This window comes from Epinephelus moara, chromosome 12, assembly GCF_006386435.1.
Source record: "Epinephelus moara isolate mb chromosome 12, YSFRI_EMoa_1.0, whole genome shotgun sequence".
Taxonomy (NCBI): Eukaryota; Metazoa; Chordata; class Actinopteri; order Perciformes; family Serranidae; genus Epinephelus; species Epinephelus moara.
This window is the reverse complement of record NC_065517.1, coordinates 26,805,363-26,821,793: the sequence shown is the minus strand read 5'-3', so window position 1 is coordinate 26,821,793 and position 16,431 is coordinate 26,805,363. Positions and strand designations below refer to the sequence as shown.

The 16,431-nt window shown below is 42.5% G+C and overlaps 1 protein-coding gene across 1 annotated transcript in view; it reads right to left on the bottom strand.

The window, feature by feature from the left end:
• mettl24 (methyltransferase like 24) overlaps nucleotides 1-16,431 on the bottom strand; it is an 80,277-nt gene that overhangs the window by 10,906 nt on the left and 52,940 nt on the right. Inside the window, exons 3-4 of the mRNA XM_050058090.1 lie at nucleotides 14,841-14,974; nucleotides 3,838-4,063 (exon numbers count right to left, since the gene is read on the bottom strand). Coding sequence (XP_049914047.1) covers nucleotides 3,838-4,063; nucleotides 14,841-14,974 — 360 coding nt within the window. The remainder of the gene's footprint in view (nucleotides 1-3,837; nucleotides 4,064-14,840; nucleotides 14,975-16,431) is intronic.

Here is a 16,431-nt window from a genome sequence, read left to right as displayed (position 1 = left end):
ATAAAACACCGTCATCCATAAGAGTCATTTAATCCGCACAGAAGCAAAGAGGTCTCATATGGAGAAATCCAAAGATGTATGCGGGGTTGCCACAGCAACATGAATGCGGATCACTGAAATGAAAAGGTTAGATGGATAGACTGTATGTTGTGCTTGTTTTCTATTCTTTGTAATTTGGCAGTACCTCATTTAATTAAGTGTGGTCGTACCGCTGGGCAGCGCTGATACTGTTGCACTGTCCAATTACCGACATGATCAATGGTCCAATATGCAGTTACTTTCCATAAATGAGATGTGACTTCCTGCTTCTGACATTTGTCCCTGTGGTGACAGTGTCTGCTTTCTCAGCTGGTCACCAGAGCTCCGAGAATGAGTCATCTGTGTAGTTTTTAACAAACACAGATAAGAAATGCTGCACAAATGCATATTTCGACCTTTACGAGTGACTGTGTTTCTTCACTGCTGCTTTCGCTGTCACAGCGGCTGGGCGAGAGCCTTTGAGAAGAAACTGTTCTGCTGTTTGCTCCTCCGGCACACTATGTACTCGCATTAAAACCTCATTACAAGGATGTGTGCGTGGCTGTGCATTTAAAGCAGGTGGATACTGTCATCTATGAAACGGCTTGGCGTACAAACCCACCCACATAAACACAGACACGCACCAATGGTTATTTGTTCATATCTTGTCACACACTGACAACATCTTAATATCTTTCCAAGTCCCTCGTATGAGGCAGCCTGCTCTGCTTTTGGCTCTAGAAAAAGAATTATCAACTCAATTTACACAAGCTATAGCAACACATCATCCAGCAGCGTGTAGGCATTCTGCTCCAGAAGCTGATTTAAAGGGACAGATCGTCACAAAATCAAAACAGATATTTTTCCTCTTACCTGCAGTGCTATCAATCTACATGGTTTGGGTGTGAATGTTGAAAATATCAATCCTAGAGATGTCTGCCTTCTCACAAATACAATGGAACCAGATGGCTCGATTTAAATTTCCTTTAATTTAAGTCTTCGTATATGAACAGGTAGAAAACAAAGATTAATTATACAGGTTTAGCTAATTTTTCTGGAGCCAATCATAACAAAACAGCCTTCCTAGCAGCCCCTTAGTAGCTGAATGAACAAACAAAACAATGGCTGCAGTTACCATAAATCTTGAATTAGTAGCCCGAGCTATTATTTGCTTAAATCGCTGAAATCAACAGGCCTATATTTGGGACAGGCCTTTAATTCCTTTCATACAAAACTGTTGCTCAGCAAAGATGGGAAATACAATCTTTTTTTTTAATTTAAACAAGAATGAATATTACTTGTGTAAAAATTAGGCTTCAGATAATATATCAATTATGAATCATTCATTTGATCTAGCTCCGACAGACAGCGTGCCAAAGAGACAGCACTCAAGGATTAGATCTGAGGACCCTGATGGACTAAAGGAATATGAATAACTTACAGGGTAATTGAAGAATGGACACATAATTTGAGGTAACCAACAACCCGGTTTTATACATCCAAAGAACTTGTATTAAAAAAATGATCCACTTGGCAACCAGACCAGGCCTCTATTTGAGACAGGCCTTTATTCGTCAAAATGTGTAGCCACATGGGCTAGTAAAAGAGACTGGGCATTCATTGGGACTAGGCTTTTATTTGAAGTTTTGCAGTACATGGACAATATTTCTTCAGCCCAACTGAAATCCTTCTGACTAGAGATTTCAACATAACCATTTACATGGATGCAAATAAAGTAACTGATAAGATGTACGTTTAAATGCCACAAAGCATCTTGCGAAGTTTTTCTGCAGGCTGTGAAGCATCCAATCTGCCAGAAATACAACAAAAAAGGATTTTCCGACTTTATTGAAAAATTCCATTAATTCAATACATAAAATATATTATGAGACTAATATGTTTCACCTGTTAATGCATTTAAGCAAGTAACTTAACTTAGATGTCCCCAAAACACCTCCCACACAGAGTATCGATAGACACAACAATTTACTGATGTTCCCTAAACATATTCTCATGTGCAGACCACTGGTAACAGTAGTGATAGACGACTGTTATGACCAGCCACTTGGCAATGTGTTACATAACAACCCATTTATTAATCAGAGTAGTACTAGCAGAGCGCAACATTTTTTTCTCATTATTAGCGATTCCCTTTCAAAATCAGCAAAGGGAGGTGCAGAGAAATAATTATTGCGGCATGTTGTATGTGGCACACTACGTCACCTACTTTGACCTCAGTTCAGGGTAAATATGTGCAGACAGAATATATTTCTTATGACCAGAGAGAATTGATTGTATTAAGCATTTACATGCTTATTAGATGCTAATATTTTCAGTTGAAAGGATTATCAAAGGTTCACACCAACTGTTCTCAACCTGATTGAAATTCCTTCTGGTCAGACTAGTCTCTTTCTACTGAGGTGGTCACGTGAAGTGTTTTTATTCTGAGTGGGCTAATGTTTCGATTATTTACTGAATATTAGGGCCCATGTAAACGCACCTAATGACAATATTTTTATTCTTAGAGGCTTAACAATAGTGAGGTTAAAATATAGATTTTGTCCCATAGGTGGCACCGGACGAAAGACATGGACTTAAATGAAAATGGTTTATCTTCATGGGAGCAGGAATGTGTTCTGCAAATTTCGTGGCAAACTCTCTCTCCAATAATGAGATGTCTTATATGTCAAGCAGACACTTTGGTCTGAGGTTGGTGTCAATGGAAACCCATGGAGCCCCACAATGGAAAGAGTTCATCAAATGGGGAGCGAGAACATGTTCATTTTCATGAGTCTGCCCATTAGCTTTTGATGTTCATATGTACAAGTGAAAGTTTTGGCCTTATGGTGGCACTAGACAAAAGATCACGGGTCACAATAAAACATGAGGATCCAGCCTCTGGGGACATTAAATATCAACAATGAATTCAAAGCCCTTATGTGTAGGATACAAACATTTCTGACTTTGACTCTGAGTGGGAGAATCAGCAAAAGAAGACTCCAGAGCATACTGACAGCCCAAACAACAGCACATAAACAGTGTCTATTTCCACTAGAATTGATTCATTTTTATACACACCATTTTCTTGTGAACTCGTCTTGATGCTTTTGATGTTTTATGTAGAGCTCTTTGAATTGCGTTGTTGCTGGAATGTGCTCATAAATAAACTCTCCTTACCTTGCTTTATGACATGAGAATATTCTGCAAGATGCTATGATCGCATAAAAAGAGCCTTTCATTGAATCCAGTCATTTAATTAGAAAGACTATAAACGCTCTGTCTGTAATCTTTGCCATGAGGAGAGAGAAGAGCCTGTCTGTCATACAGCACTGACTTGATTACCTATGTAAAAGAAGCTTGGCTTCTCTGACCTTGAATTATCATTCAGCCTGTTCCGAAACAGGCATGTTCAGCGGATCTATAACTGTGTTTATTAGTATGCATGCTATCAGTGGGCTTGGTGCGTGTGTATGATTGATCTTGTATGCAGATCCCTATCTGATGAGGTGGAACAGAATCCCTGGGGGGCTTTGAAGAGGTAACATTCAGCATGATAATATTAAACAAAATTATATATTGGTGTTTATCCACCTGGAGCCTGAGACTGACAACAGAGGAATGAATCATGATGAGCTGTGTTATGTTGGGGTGCACAGGAAGGGGCCTGTGTTTGCATGCATGCAGCATAAGTGAATCCTCTTCGCTGACAGGAAGAAAAAAATCACTTTACACTATTCCAGGTGATTTATTGATGGTAGAATCCTTCACAGATGTTATATTATAGCCAGAGACCATGTTGCATAATATTGAACCACTCACCTGTCTGTGTCCAAAGTCATTAAGGATGGTGGCCAGTTTCTTGGTGTTGGCGTACTGACGCTGGGCAATGATAGCCGGGTTGGGATCCCTCCAGTCTACAGAGAGTCGATGGAGCCACATTTCAGCATGCTGCAGGTGAGGCTGCTTCAGACTGGGATCAAAGCAGTGGACCTCACATCCTGCCTTTGCAAGAGAGCGCTCCAGGGACCGATCATCCACACCCAACCTGCAGCCCACACAGCACAAGACACCCAGGTATAATACTTAGAATACTTTGTTACAGGCCAAAATATGCAGTGTCTGTCTAAATAAGTAATCTTGTTTAATTCTTAATTGTTTGGCCCTGTTTACACCTGATATTAACATGAGTTTTGGGTGATCGAATCACAAGTGGACAGCTTTAAGTACAGGCATGATTGCACCCAATTCATTCTCGATGCTTCTTGAGATCTGTTTGCTTAGACCACGTTCGGAGGTGGCCTGAGCTGCATATGGCCACATTCTTTCAGTAGTGTGTACGCTTACATGTCCTGGGCCACTCTGAAGGACTGCCTACACAGCTGACGTCCTAGTTTATATATCTTTTCACCAGATCAGAAAACTTTCTGTTGCTGCCATTACAGAGGTTAGACGCAGCACTGAAGGACTGTCTCTGAAGGCACTCTTGTTGGGCAAATGGTCAGTTCAGCGTCACAAACAAAACAGCAGCTGTTAAAAGGTCCCAACAAACTTACACCAAAACGGTTCGACTCTGTTGCTAACCGTTAGGTAACATTAGCCGTGGGAAGCTAACAGTTAGCCCTGTCACTATGTGCGTGTGGGCAGTCTCTCACCAACTGTCCCAGGTGTGGAGCTAACACTCCTTCAGGCAAAGAGAGCTTGGGGCGCACTAGCTTGTCTTACCAAAAACCGAGAGAAAGAGCATGGCAAGGGGAAGCTGAGTGAATCAATACGCTGCGTGCAGCTCTACAACAACAACAACAAAAAAATAATTTATCTATTTTAAATAGTGAAACAAAAGAAATTCAATATGTCACAGTCAGTGTTCAAATTGTGGTGGGCTGCCACAAATGAATTAATGTATGGGAAGCACTGCACAGTCTCCTGCAGTCCGTCCTAATGAGGCAAACTATTGCATTGGTGCTTAGATATGCATATAGCTCAACAAACCTCCCGCCAGTTAAAGACAACTTCTCATTTAGTCTTTGCAAATAGAATAGATGTTGGATTAATTTGCATATAGAGAGGGGAAATGAGATCCAAACATAAGTGTTAACTCAAGCTGCACGTGGAGACACATTCCAATGCCAGGTGTGATCAGACGGACTTTGATCAAATAGTCCCTGATGTAAATCAAGCCCTTACCTCACTTTGATTGAAGTTCATATAGATAACATTCTTGTACATTTGCTTGTCTTTTACAAAGCGTTTAGCGATGGATGGATGCATGAATGTAGCTCTATAACTTCAGTATATCTTTACCACGTTCACTCTGAGACATTGCTACAACTACAAATGAAATCTGCTGCCTTTTATTGTATGAAAGTGGGTCGGATTTCATGGGAAATCTAATGAATGGCTTGTCAAGTCATAGATACACCTCTACACTTTCCTGTCATGCTATCACTTGATAGCATCAAGGCCAAATGCTTACGAGCACAAAACAGGACGAGGGCTTCCTGTTTCATTTAACTGAAAACTGAGCTAAAACCTGAGACCAACATGTATTGTTATACCACAATCTAAAGAGAAAGGTTTTTCAAAGACCTAAATATCTTTTTTTTGTAACATGGAGCAACAGGGTTTATGACACAAATGGTCTCAATGCTAAGAAACATCAGCACAAATAATCTAATGAGTCAAATACAGTGGAGGATCACTGAATTCTCATGAAAAAAACAACGACACTACAGACATTAAAAAAAAACACAATCACTGTGATCCTGACGTCACCAAAAACCCAGAAATCATAACACAAAAAAACAAGAGGAAGCTGCTTCTCCATTTTGGGATATGATGTGTAAATCTAAGCAGACAGACAATGCCCCCAGGAACAGTGTCAGGCCTTGAAGCCAATTTGACATAGTGGCCAAACTGTGTAATTACAACTTCTAGTTTTGTCATGTGTGAGGCCATGGGACCCAAAAAGACTTTTCCCATAGATTTACATTGTGAAAGAGATTTCACAGTGTTTGAGGTACAACAGCTTCCCAGTACGAACAATTAAACAGCCCTTACTTAAATCAGTATATCATAAGGGTTTCAAAATTTACTAGTAGCTAAATCCAGAGTTATTATGGACTTAATTCATGTGTGCATTTGCTCCAAGTCCTTACAATGCGCAACATCTGTGTAATTTCATTCCTGGAAGTCAAACTTTTGTACTTAATATGCCATTTAGCAATTTTCATAAGAACAAACAGGGTCTCACCTCCAACGAGCTTTGATTCTCTGCCTGAACCCGACTGGGCCCAACTTGAGCTGGTTTGCGTTGGACTGGGCTTTAATTTCTCAAAATTCTCTTGGGCTTGAATCAACGTGGGTTTGCACCAATTTCCAAGTGTTCATTTTTTTATGCAGACCTTCTGGTCTGAGTAATGTCATGGGTAATGTATGGGCTGTGTTGCCTTTAACCGATTACAACAAATGACAATCTTAAGACATAGACCCTTTTACTGTTAGTAAGCAGTATGACGTTTTTTGGTGGATGGGGCTTAGCTGGAGTCAAAACAATCCTCCACAGACATTAGCTAGCGCTACCTAGCAAGTTCTGTTGGCTTGTTTTAGACAATGGAGGAAGATGGTGCAAGTGTTGCATTCAGAAATACTTTCGTTAATTCATATTAAAATATATCGCTCCGTTTCTTTGACCAGCAGGTCACTCATTTCAGTGTAGAGCATCAGACTGAATTTATAAACGCACCATGCACTGCCCAACAGGATCAGACTGGCTGACCCGTATGCTCTCACTCAGTGGATGGGTGATGTCACAGGAAGCTTTGTGGTTGACTACTGTGCCAATCTTACAAAGAAGGACGACACTTGAACGGTTTCCTCCAGTTTGTTTTGCTATCAAAGCTAATGTTAGCTAATGCACTTAAAAGTTAGCATTACGGAGAAATCCAATATTCCTCTTATCACCTCCCCAGTTTCTGATGAGGTGGACATCATAACCCTTAATACACATAACGTTATTCATCCTTACAACAGGAAATACTTTTCCCTAACCTGATATGAAGTGTGTGCTGCACATGTGAGCATTTTTGATGATCGCCTCCATCCAGTCCTTTTGTCTTATCACATTTAACCCTAGTTGTCTTCATTTTTGTTGACGGGCAGTGGCGACTGGTATGCGATTAAAAAAAAGTTTTGAGCCATGGCCCATGACGACTCCCATTCTGGCTCCCAATAACACAACAAGATGACATTTTAAAACTCCTGTGTAGCCTCCAGTCCTGTGGTGGAGAGTCGTGTTTTGCCTCCAGCTAACAAACCTCAAAGGGTCCATAGAATTAGATTTTAACTGACAAAACATAAGAGTTAAGGAGTCCTTTGCTCACATACCGTACACAAACTCCAGTGCACAGTAGACATATGAAACTGGCAGTTCTCGTGCATAAGAGGCAAAGTTACATTGGACTGGAGGAAAAAAGAGACAGAGAGAGGGGCTGCAAAGTGACTTGGTTGGCAGCGCTTTCCTCTGCTTCTCCAGCAGTGAGAGAGACGTGGGTAACATGAGCGGTGATCATCATCTATCTGCTGCACTGCCGTGGACCGCTGTGCACACTTGAGGACGGAGATGCACCGATGGGCACAGCCTGCTCGTCTCTTGCAATACCAAAAGACAGGGAAGAAGAGGAGGTGCGAGGAAACATGTCGTGCTTACTGGATATTAAATCTTGGCTTTCATGCAACCTCCTCAAACTTAACAGTGATAAAACTGATCATCTTCGCCCATCACTCACACCTCAGAGTGCTGCTATCCTCGCTCATTCTTTGGTTACATCTTGTATTGATTATGGCAATTCTGTTCCATTTGGTCTCCCTCTCAAGTGTCTCCATAAACTCCAGTTGGTCCAGAATTCAGCCGCCTGTTTTATTATCAGAACCCCCTCCATAGATCATATCACTCCTGTTTTCCAGCAAGGAGATGGAGGGATTCAAATATAACATCGATTTCAAGATTCTGCTTCTCACCAGCCCAAAGTAAATGTAGTACATGTAGATCTTTTTAAACAGTGGAAATCCAGGCTTTTAATCGGGCTTGTGCCTAACACTGCTCCCATAGTTTGGGCTTGGGTCGAGGTTGTACTGAACTACGCAGTTTCATGAAGGGTCAGGCCTGTTTTATTTGGTCCTGATCAAAGCTTTATATCCAAAGCTGTATCGGGTCCTCTTTTTATACATCCATGAGACAGACAATTGCCTCTATTTCTCTCTCTTTGCCACTGCCGTTCTCTTTTTATTCCACCCTCCCTTCTCTAATTCTGCAATTTTCTCCTTTTCTTTCATTCTCAGTCGCTATCTCCGCATTCCCCTGTGTCTAGTTTGTGTTGCGGCTGTATTCTGTAATTGCGGCAGAGGGAGTACATTTCACAGTACACATCTTTTACAGATGAGGCACTGGGTCTCTGAATGCATCCCACTGGCAGGGGAGATGAGAGATGAGAATATGGGAGAGATTGAGATGCAACTAGACGTCTCTTTTTACCGCACTAAATATTTCAAATGCTTCATTGAGAGTTTCCCATTCTCTGGTGGGGTGTTTCAGCCAGGAATCATTGCAGCGACACTTTAGACGTCAGGGATCGGGGATTACTCACGGAGCAGCGGGGGGGGGTGTGGGATTCACAGTGCATCAGAAGTGCTTCTGGATGACAGTGCTGATAAAGGAGGGTCTCTGCTCACTGTAATATGGTCTCTCAGGAGACTACAGAGTGCAGGAGCAGTAACACTGTTGACTGGAATGTCACGACAACCAGATGTGAAGATGTGCGCGTGTGATAGGTCGCAAACACCCAGTGGATTGCCTTTAGTCTGCTTGTCCTCGCGCTGAACTATTATGTCAACAGCCTGTCTGGTTATTGTGAACCTCAAAGGCGAGGTGGTTAACAAAGGCTGGGAGGGCTGGGAAACTATCTGCTGTCTGTTAGTCTGGTTCCCTTTTAAATTCTCCTTTCTGCCCTTGTACCTCTCCCGTCACATCTTCTCTTATTTTTGTTCCCTTTGTTTCAGACACCATGGTGTTCTCAAAATATTTCTGTCTCCATGACTGTCTGTCTCTCCACCTCCACCTCCACCCTGACTCTCATTTTCACTCTCGCTTCCATTTCCCTTCCTTCATCACATATTGCAGCTCATTAACATGTGCATGATTAAAGAGTGATGTGCTGAGCTTTGACCTGTATAAGTGCTCCAAGTTTAAACTACTAAAAGGCCTACAGTGTGCAGGAAAAGTTGTCATAAGTGGACCTCTTTCAAATTCAAGACATTTTAGTCTACCTGCTCCCAACGTGTCAAATACCGACACTTGGTCAATAGCCCCTCAGCGTCAGACACCAACACACACAGGAACCCTTAGCAGCAGTATGAGACGCACCGGTTGACAGCAGTTTTCGACACTCCTGCAACTGCTGTAGTATGAAGAGCAAGAAAATCTGCATTTGGTGCATAGGAGGGGAGGTAGATGGGTCAAACAAACTCCGGACTTTCACCCGGGAGCCTAGAGTTTGTGTCCCGTGTGATACCAAAAGTGAGTCGTGCTGTTTTAATGCTAGTATGTGTACCATGCTATGCTAGTGACGTTGGATGTGATGTAACATTACGTTAGTAATAACCGTACTTATTTTCAGCCAAACCATGTTTTTTTCTAAACCTAGAAGCTACCCTGGAGACCAAACGGACATGCATCAATGCTCTACGTCCTCCATCATTCCATCTGGCAATTACAAGAGGGTTTGTCCGCGCAGGTGTGAAGCAATCCAAGGCCTGTACAGTAAAATCAGACACCAGCCAACTGGGAGTGGCATGAGACTGGAGGTTACTGGCGGATCTGAATCAGCATCTATGCTTTCCATCTGAGATCACCTCTACTAATCTCAGACCAGACCTCGTGCTTTGGTCCTTCTCACTGAGCCTCGTCTGCATCACTGAGCTCACTGTGCCATGGGAGGATGCTGTGGAGTAGGCCTACGAGCGCAAGAGCCTTACTGTGCATTCACACCAAAAGCGTCATGAGCGCCAGCGGTCGCTCAGGTCGCTGGCATCGCGCTTCCTGGCAGCAGCTCCAGCAGGCGCTTGTAGCGGCCAAAGGGGCGGGGCCGGCTGCTGCAGATGTGTCCAGGCTGTTCACTTTACAAGGATGAACAAATATATCATTTATGTCTTCACTTTGTATTATCCATGACTTTCATTGCACAATTAAAATAACGCTAATAAACACAGTCAATACAGCCTTTATGAGTCCTTTATAATTATGATTTTACTCTCCTGTTGGCACGTAGGACCACAGAGAAATGTAATTGGTGGTAAATAAGCGGGAGCTCATTAATCGCACTTTCGGAAGCCTCCTTTGTACTGCATCGGCGTATTTGCTGAGGAAACACAGGGCCCGGAGCCGTCGGGCCGTCTGGGTCCACAGAGTCCTGCAAACCCGGCAACTCCACGGTGAATTTCACCGGCTCGTACAGCTCCGGGAGAGCCCAGACCTCCGTACCCGAATCCCGGTCTGCAATTGGCTGCTGCTTCGGCGGCGGCACTGCTCATTTGCATAAAGTTCAGCTTCTCCCAACTTCTACTTGACGCTCTGGTCGCTGGCATCGCGCCGCTCGCTGCAGCCGACGCCCCTGACGCCCTTTGTAGCAAGCGTACATTGAAAATGAATGGCTGCTGGCCGCTTATAACGCTCATGACGCTTTTGGTGTGAATGCACAGTTATGGACACCAAGCTGGCAGCTGACACTGAGCAATGCAGCTGGAAAGCGAAGGTTTGTCCAGTTGAAGTGGGCTAAAGAGGCTTCATAGGCAACTACCAGGCTGCTTAAAGAAAAAGGAATTCGAGGCCAAGCCCAGCATCAGGCCATCAAAGTCCTCCCTGGTGCAGCCGAACAGGCTAACCAGTGGCTATGGATCAAGAGGAAAGATGCAAATCGGGCCCTGAAACACCACTAACAGCAGCAGGGTTTGAGGGAATAAAGTTGATGGGGGTGCACCTGGGATGCCAGGTGTTGTGGATGAGCCCTCTGGAGGTGCCGTGGGCCTATCACCCAAACACCAGTGAAGGAGGGTACCCACCTGATGACCCCAGTGAAGCTTTTACCCTCCCTATCTACCTTTGCTCTTTCCTACTTTCCTATCCATCTAACCCTTTGGCTCCCATTCGGACCCCCAGACGGCACTATTACTCCTACTCATAGTCTCAGTATGTGCATCAGGGATTGAAACATCTAGTCCTAAACTGAACTGAACCAATGTGCTTTTGTTGCTCAAACCCAAGGAAAAAACTTAAAAGTTAAGTCTTTTAACTACATTGTAACAGACTCAAGAGGGGTACCTAGCACAGCATATTTTGACTTTAAGTGCCACTGACCAAGCTTTGCTATTTTACAAATTGAGAAATATGCAGTTATTATTAATGTTATTAAATTACACCTGTGCCTTTCCTGTAATCACATGTCAAAACAGTGTCCTGTCTAAAGATATATGTGGTTACCACAAAGCCATCCTAAAACATAAATTATGCCTGCATATGGTCTACTGTTCAGGATATGTTGACACTGTTCGAGCTATTTAGATGCTTTTGTTTTTGTTTAGCATCTAAATGTGTATTTCGTTTCCTAATCCCTCCAGTGCTGCCTTGGAGGACACACACACACACACACACAATAATGTGTGTGCTTGTTTAAAGACAGAAATGCTCTCTAAGCTAAATTTAACAGTATAGCCTTGGCTTCAGTCACATATACACCTACGGTTAATGGAAACGCTACTGCACTTGCTCAATGGACTCTATGATGTAGAAGATCCAGGTAATTTTAAATGCAATATCTTAAGAACACCCCTGAGAGAATTTCTTCAAATTTGGCACAAACATCCACTTTTAGTCATGATGAACTGATTAGACTTTGGTGTTCAGGGGGTCAAGGTCACTGTGACCTTGCGTCCATCTCATTCTTGTAAACACAATAGTTCAAGAAGGAGGCAGTTTCCTCAAATTTGGCACAAACGTCCACTTGAACTGATTGGAATTTGGGGTTCAAAGGTCAAGGTCACTGTGACCTTGTGTCTATCTCATTCTTGGGAATGTGATATCTGCAAAAGGCTTTGATGGAATTTCCTCAAATTTGGCACAAATGTCCACTTTGAGTCACGATGAACTGATTGGAATTTTGGGTTCAAAGGTCAAGGTCACTGTGACCTTGTGTCCATCTCATTCTTGGGAATGTGATATCTGCAGAGGGCTTTGATGGAATTTCCTCAAATTTGGCACAAATGTCCACTTTTAGTCACGATGAACTGATTAGAATTTGGTGTTTAAAGGTTACACTGACCTCACAAAACATGTTTTTGGCCATGAATCAAGAATTCATGCCCTAATTATGACGAAAATTTCACGCAAATGCCTAATACAATGAATAATGATGTGACAATGTTTTAAATCCACAAAGGTTAGCTTCACTGTGACATCATAATGTTCTGCAAACACACATTTTCTGGTCAACTTTATATCTCAGGAACAGAAGGGGAGACATTTGGTCAGATACTGAATTGGTGACTCTAATCTTGGGTGTCCACCTTCAGCAACATCCTAATCTGAAGCATTGTCTACTGTCATGGCTACATATGAGTCTGAACAGACATGGATGTAACTGTTACTGCAGTTTGACTGTTCCACAGAGGCACACAACTGCAAAGAGGTAATTCTAGTTTATGACAATGGATGATTCATCCTTTCAGTTATTGATTACAGTGAGCATCTGCGCTGTTCCCGCATGAGGTGAAAAAGACTGTATGATCAAAACAGACTGAAACCAGTATAAGAGGAGGAAGATGGAGGAGGAGTGAGGTAAGACAGAGTACGAGAGGTGAAAGGTGGAGGATGAGTGATCTTTCATGTGGAAAAACATCCTGCAGCCCCCCACTCCTGCACCCACCCTCCATCCACCACCATGTGACAGACCAATCAGAGAACAGCTGCTCATCCTGCCCAGGCACAGCCTTCCACGGCTCGTTAAACCGCATGCAAATGAGACGTATCGACTGTACGAACGCACACAAAATCATGCTCATAAGAGTACACACACAAGTGTACATACTCAGTAACACACTGAACTCCATATCGTACACACACGGACACATGATGGTGTTTGACATTTGTGTTAAAGTCAGTGCAGCAGTGGGCTGTGGATGAGGGTTTTGCGAGTCTCCTGTACAGCAGAGCAGAAGTCTCCTGAGATTAGGATACTCAGCATACCTGGCATACATTCAGGAGTATGACCATGAAGTGTGTGTGTGTGTGTGTGTGTGTGTGTACATACTATACGTAGGTCAGATAGGGGACAAGGGGAGGAGAAGATCACTTGCCGTATCCAGAAAAGTGGAACTTCAGAGAGCACTTCGTCTTGCTCAACTGTTCTGGCTCTGAGGACTTTTCTTTTGTTCCTCATGAAGTTTCTGTTTTTAATAGAATTTCAGTTTTTAGGTCAACTCACTGTTATTACATTAGCGAGAGTTGAGGGTCGACTAAGCGTAAATTGAATTCATTCCGGAGGTCTTAAGGGATCAGTTAGATAGAGGAAAAATGGTAATGCAGCTTCCGTCAACGTGAAAAATCAAAGCTGTGAGTCACATTTTCCCGAGCTGATATTCAGGTCAAATGTTAAAATGTTTGCATAAATCACTGAGAGAACGCATAATATTCCTTTTTATTTTAGGTGCATGTCCATGTGGCTTTCCTGCATGACTGACTTCCCGTCAGTCAGCCAGAGGATATCAGGTATGTTTTCCTCCAGCATCTCCGTTTGACCCCTGACCCCCTTCTCCACAGAGAGGCAAGAAGACAGGAACAGCAGTTTCTCCCCCTCTTCCCCTCCTGCATCAGTATCTGTGCCCGGCCTGCCTTGATGCCAGCACACCTGTGCTGTCTCTCAACAGTCAAATTAATAAGCTCCATCTCTCCTGCAGAAAAAACCCCTCCAGACCTCCGCGGCACCTCGGCACAGCGGAGGCCCAGCGGGGCGGAAACCGGGCCGAGCTGATCCACGACACAAAGCCAACTGGGAGTGATTGACTCTCCAATCTTAAGAAGGTCAAATACCTCGGTGGCTTGGCTAACTCTGTTCAAGATTACTTGCCACTCAAGGAGAGGAAGCAGAGGTGGAGTGGAGGTGACGTCCCAGGTACAGTTAAAGCAGACAGAGGATTATCTTTCCTCTTATTAGCGTGTTACTCAACAAATTAAATTGTCCAGAATACTGCCATAACCACACAAAGAAAAAGAAGCCTAAATGCAACCTGCCACAAAGTGATTATTTCTACTTTGTCAGAGAGAGATTCTGAATAAACACAGGCTCAGTGACCAATTAGTCATTGAAATTGGAAGACATAAAAAGACAAGGCTAACAAGGGACGTGCAGGCAGAGATACTCCTCCTCTTTTGTGTTGAAAATATCCTTCATTCTTTGAAGAAACAGTGAGCAAAAAACCTGAATATCTCCTCTAAGAGAAAAATCTTAATTGTCATGGCTGAAGTGACAGCAGCAGCAATTGTGACTAGATATATCACATGCTGTCAGAGAAGCAGATGCTCTGAATAACTGTCGCATCTGCAGATAACTCACTGACTGTTGAAATTAATGTTGCTCTACAGACACTGTACATGACATGTTGTCTCAAAGCTAGTGTACAGGCTGTAGTCGTTTTTGTACAAGCGATACAATTAGGATTAGATTTATGGAAGAATAAAGGAAGATATTTGGCATGAGTTAGTGAGTGTCTGTACGCACCCGAAAGAGTAAACCCTGCAGTGTTTGCTTTGTATTTTGTGAGTCAGGCTGTACTTGGGGTCCAGACACGCAGCCCAGCCGCCTTTGGTCCCCTCCTGAGCAGCTTCCCCACCGGCCAACGATGCACATGACACCTGCACACATAAAAACATGGACATATTATAACAGGCATTTCCAGTGTAACTATAATTACTGCACACATTATATTTTGGGGTTATTTTTATAACATAATAGGTATATTATTTATATTTAAGTAGTGACAGATTCAGCATTTTTGAATAACTGGTAAATTATTATTTCATTGTCATTTATATTACACCTCCAAAACACTAGTCGGCGGCGGAGTTTCTGTGAAGTGCTGTAAAGTTTAGTGTAGTCAAAACACACCAAAAACACACATTAAACACACATTAAACATGGCTTAATAGCCACAATTTCAAACACAAGTACACAAATCAGCTTCACCATAACTCACAGCATTCACAGACAAAGCACTTGTCTTTTGCTTGACACATTTCCCTCACAAATACAATATGCTAATGTTATTAGCACAAGCCTATGGCATTTTCCATAGTATAAATTAGCTAATCGGCTAGTGGACTTTTCATCTACTCATATGAAGCTAAAACCAGGGACAACAGCAACATGTAACAAAGGTAGCGGCACACAATTTGGCTCCATTACAACTCACAAGGTTCGCCGACAAAACAACCATCTTAGACTAAACACGTTTTCCAAACAAGTACAACATGCTAACGTTATTAGCACAAGCCTATGGCATTTTACAGTGTATAAATTAGCTAATCGGTGAGTGGGCTTTTCCTCTACTCATATGAAGCTGAAACCAGGGACAACAGCAACATTTAACAAAGATAACGGCACACAATTTGGCTCCATTACAACTCACAAGGTTCACCGACAAAACAACTGTCTCATACTAAACACGTTTTCCAAACAAATATTATGCTAATGTTATTAGCACAAGCCTATGGCATTTTACATTGTATACATTAGCCTAGCGACGAGAGAGGAGATTTCCTCTGCTCATATGAAGCCAGGATAAATCACACACAAGACCTATAATGCTATTTTGTGGATGTTTTTAATATCTACACAATGTATTGCTTCTTATCAGAATTAGAATCAGAATCAGAAATACTTTATTGATCCCCGAGGGGAAATTAGTTATGTTACAGGTGCTCCTTGCAAGAGAGGAAAGATACGTGAAAATTTAAACAATAGTATTAACAAATATATAGTTAAATAAACAGGAATTATTAACAAACATAAACGTAAATAAATATATATATATATACATATATATATTGTAAACTGAACAAGATTATTTACACAAACAGAATATATACAGTCAGGGTGAATGGGGTTATTGCACAAGTTGAATTAAATTATTGCAGTGTGTGAAAAAGTCTCAGGGCCACTCAGAGGGAGGAGTTGTACAGTTTGATGGCCACAGGCAGGAATGATTTCCTGTGGCGCTCAGTGGTACATCTTGGTGGTATGCGTCTCCCACTGAAAGTACTCTTGTGCCTGACCAGCACATGGTGGAGAGGGTGTGAGACATTGTCCAAGA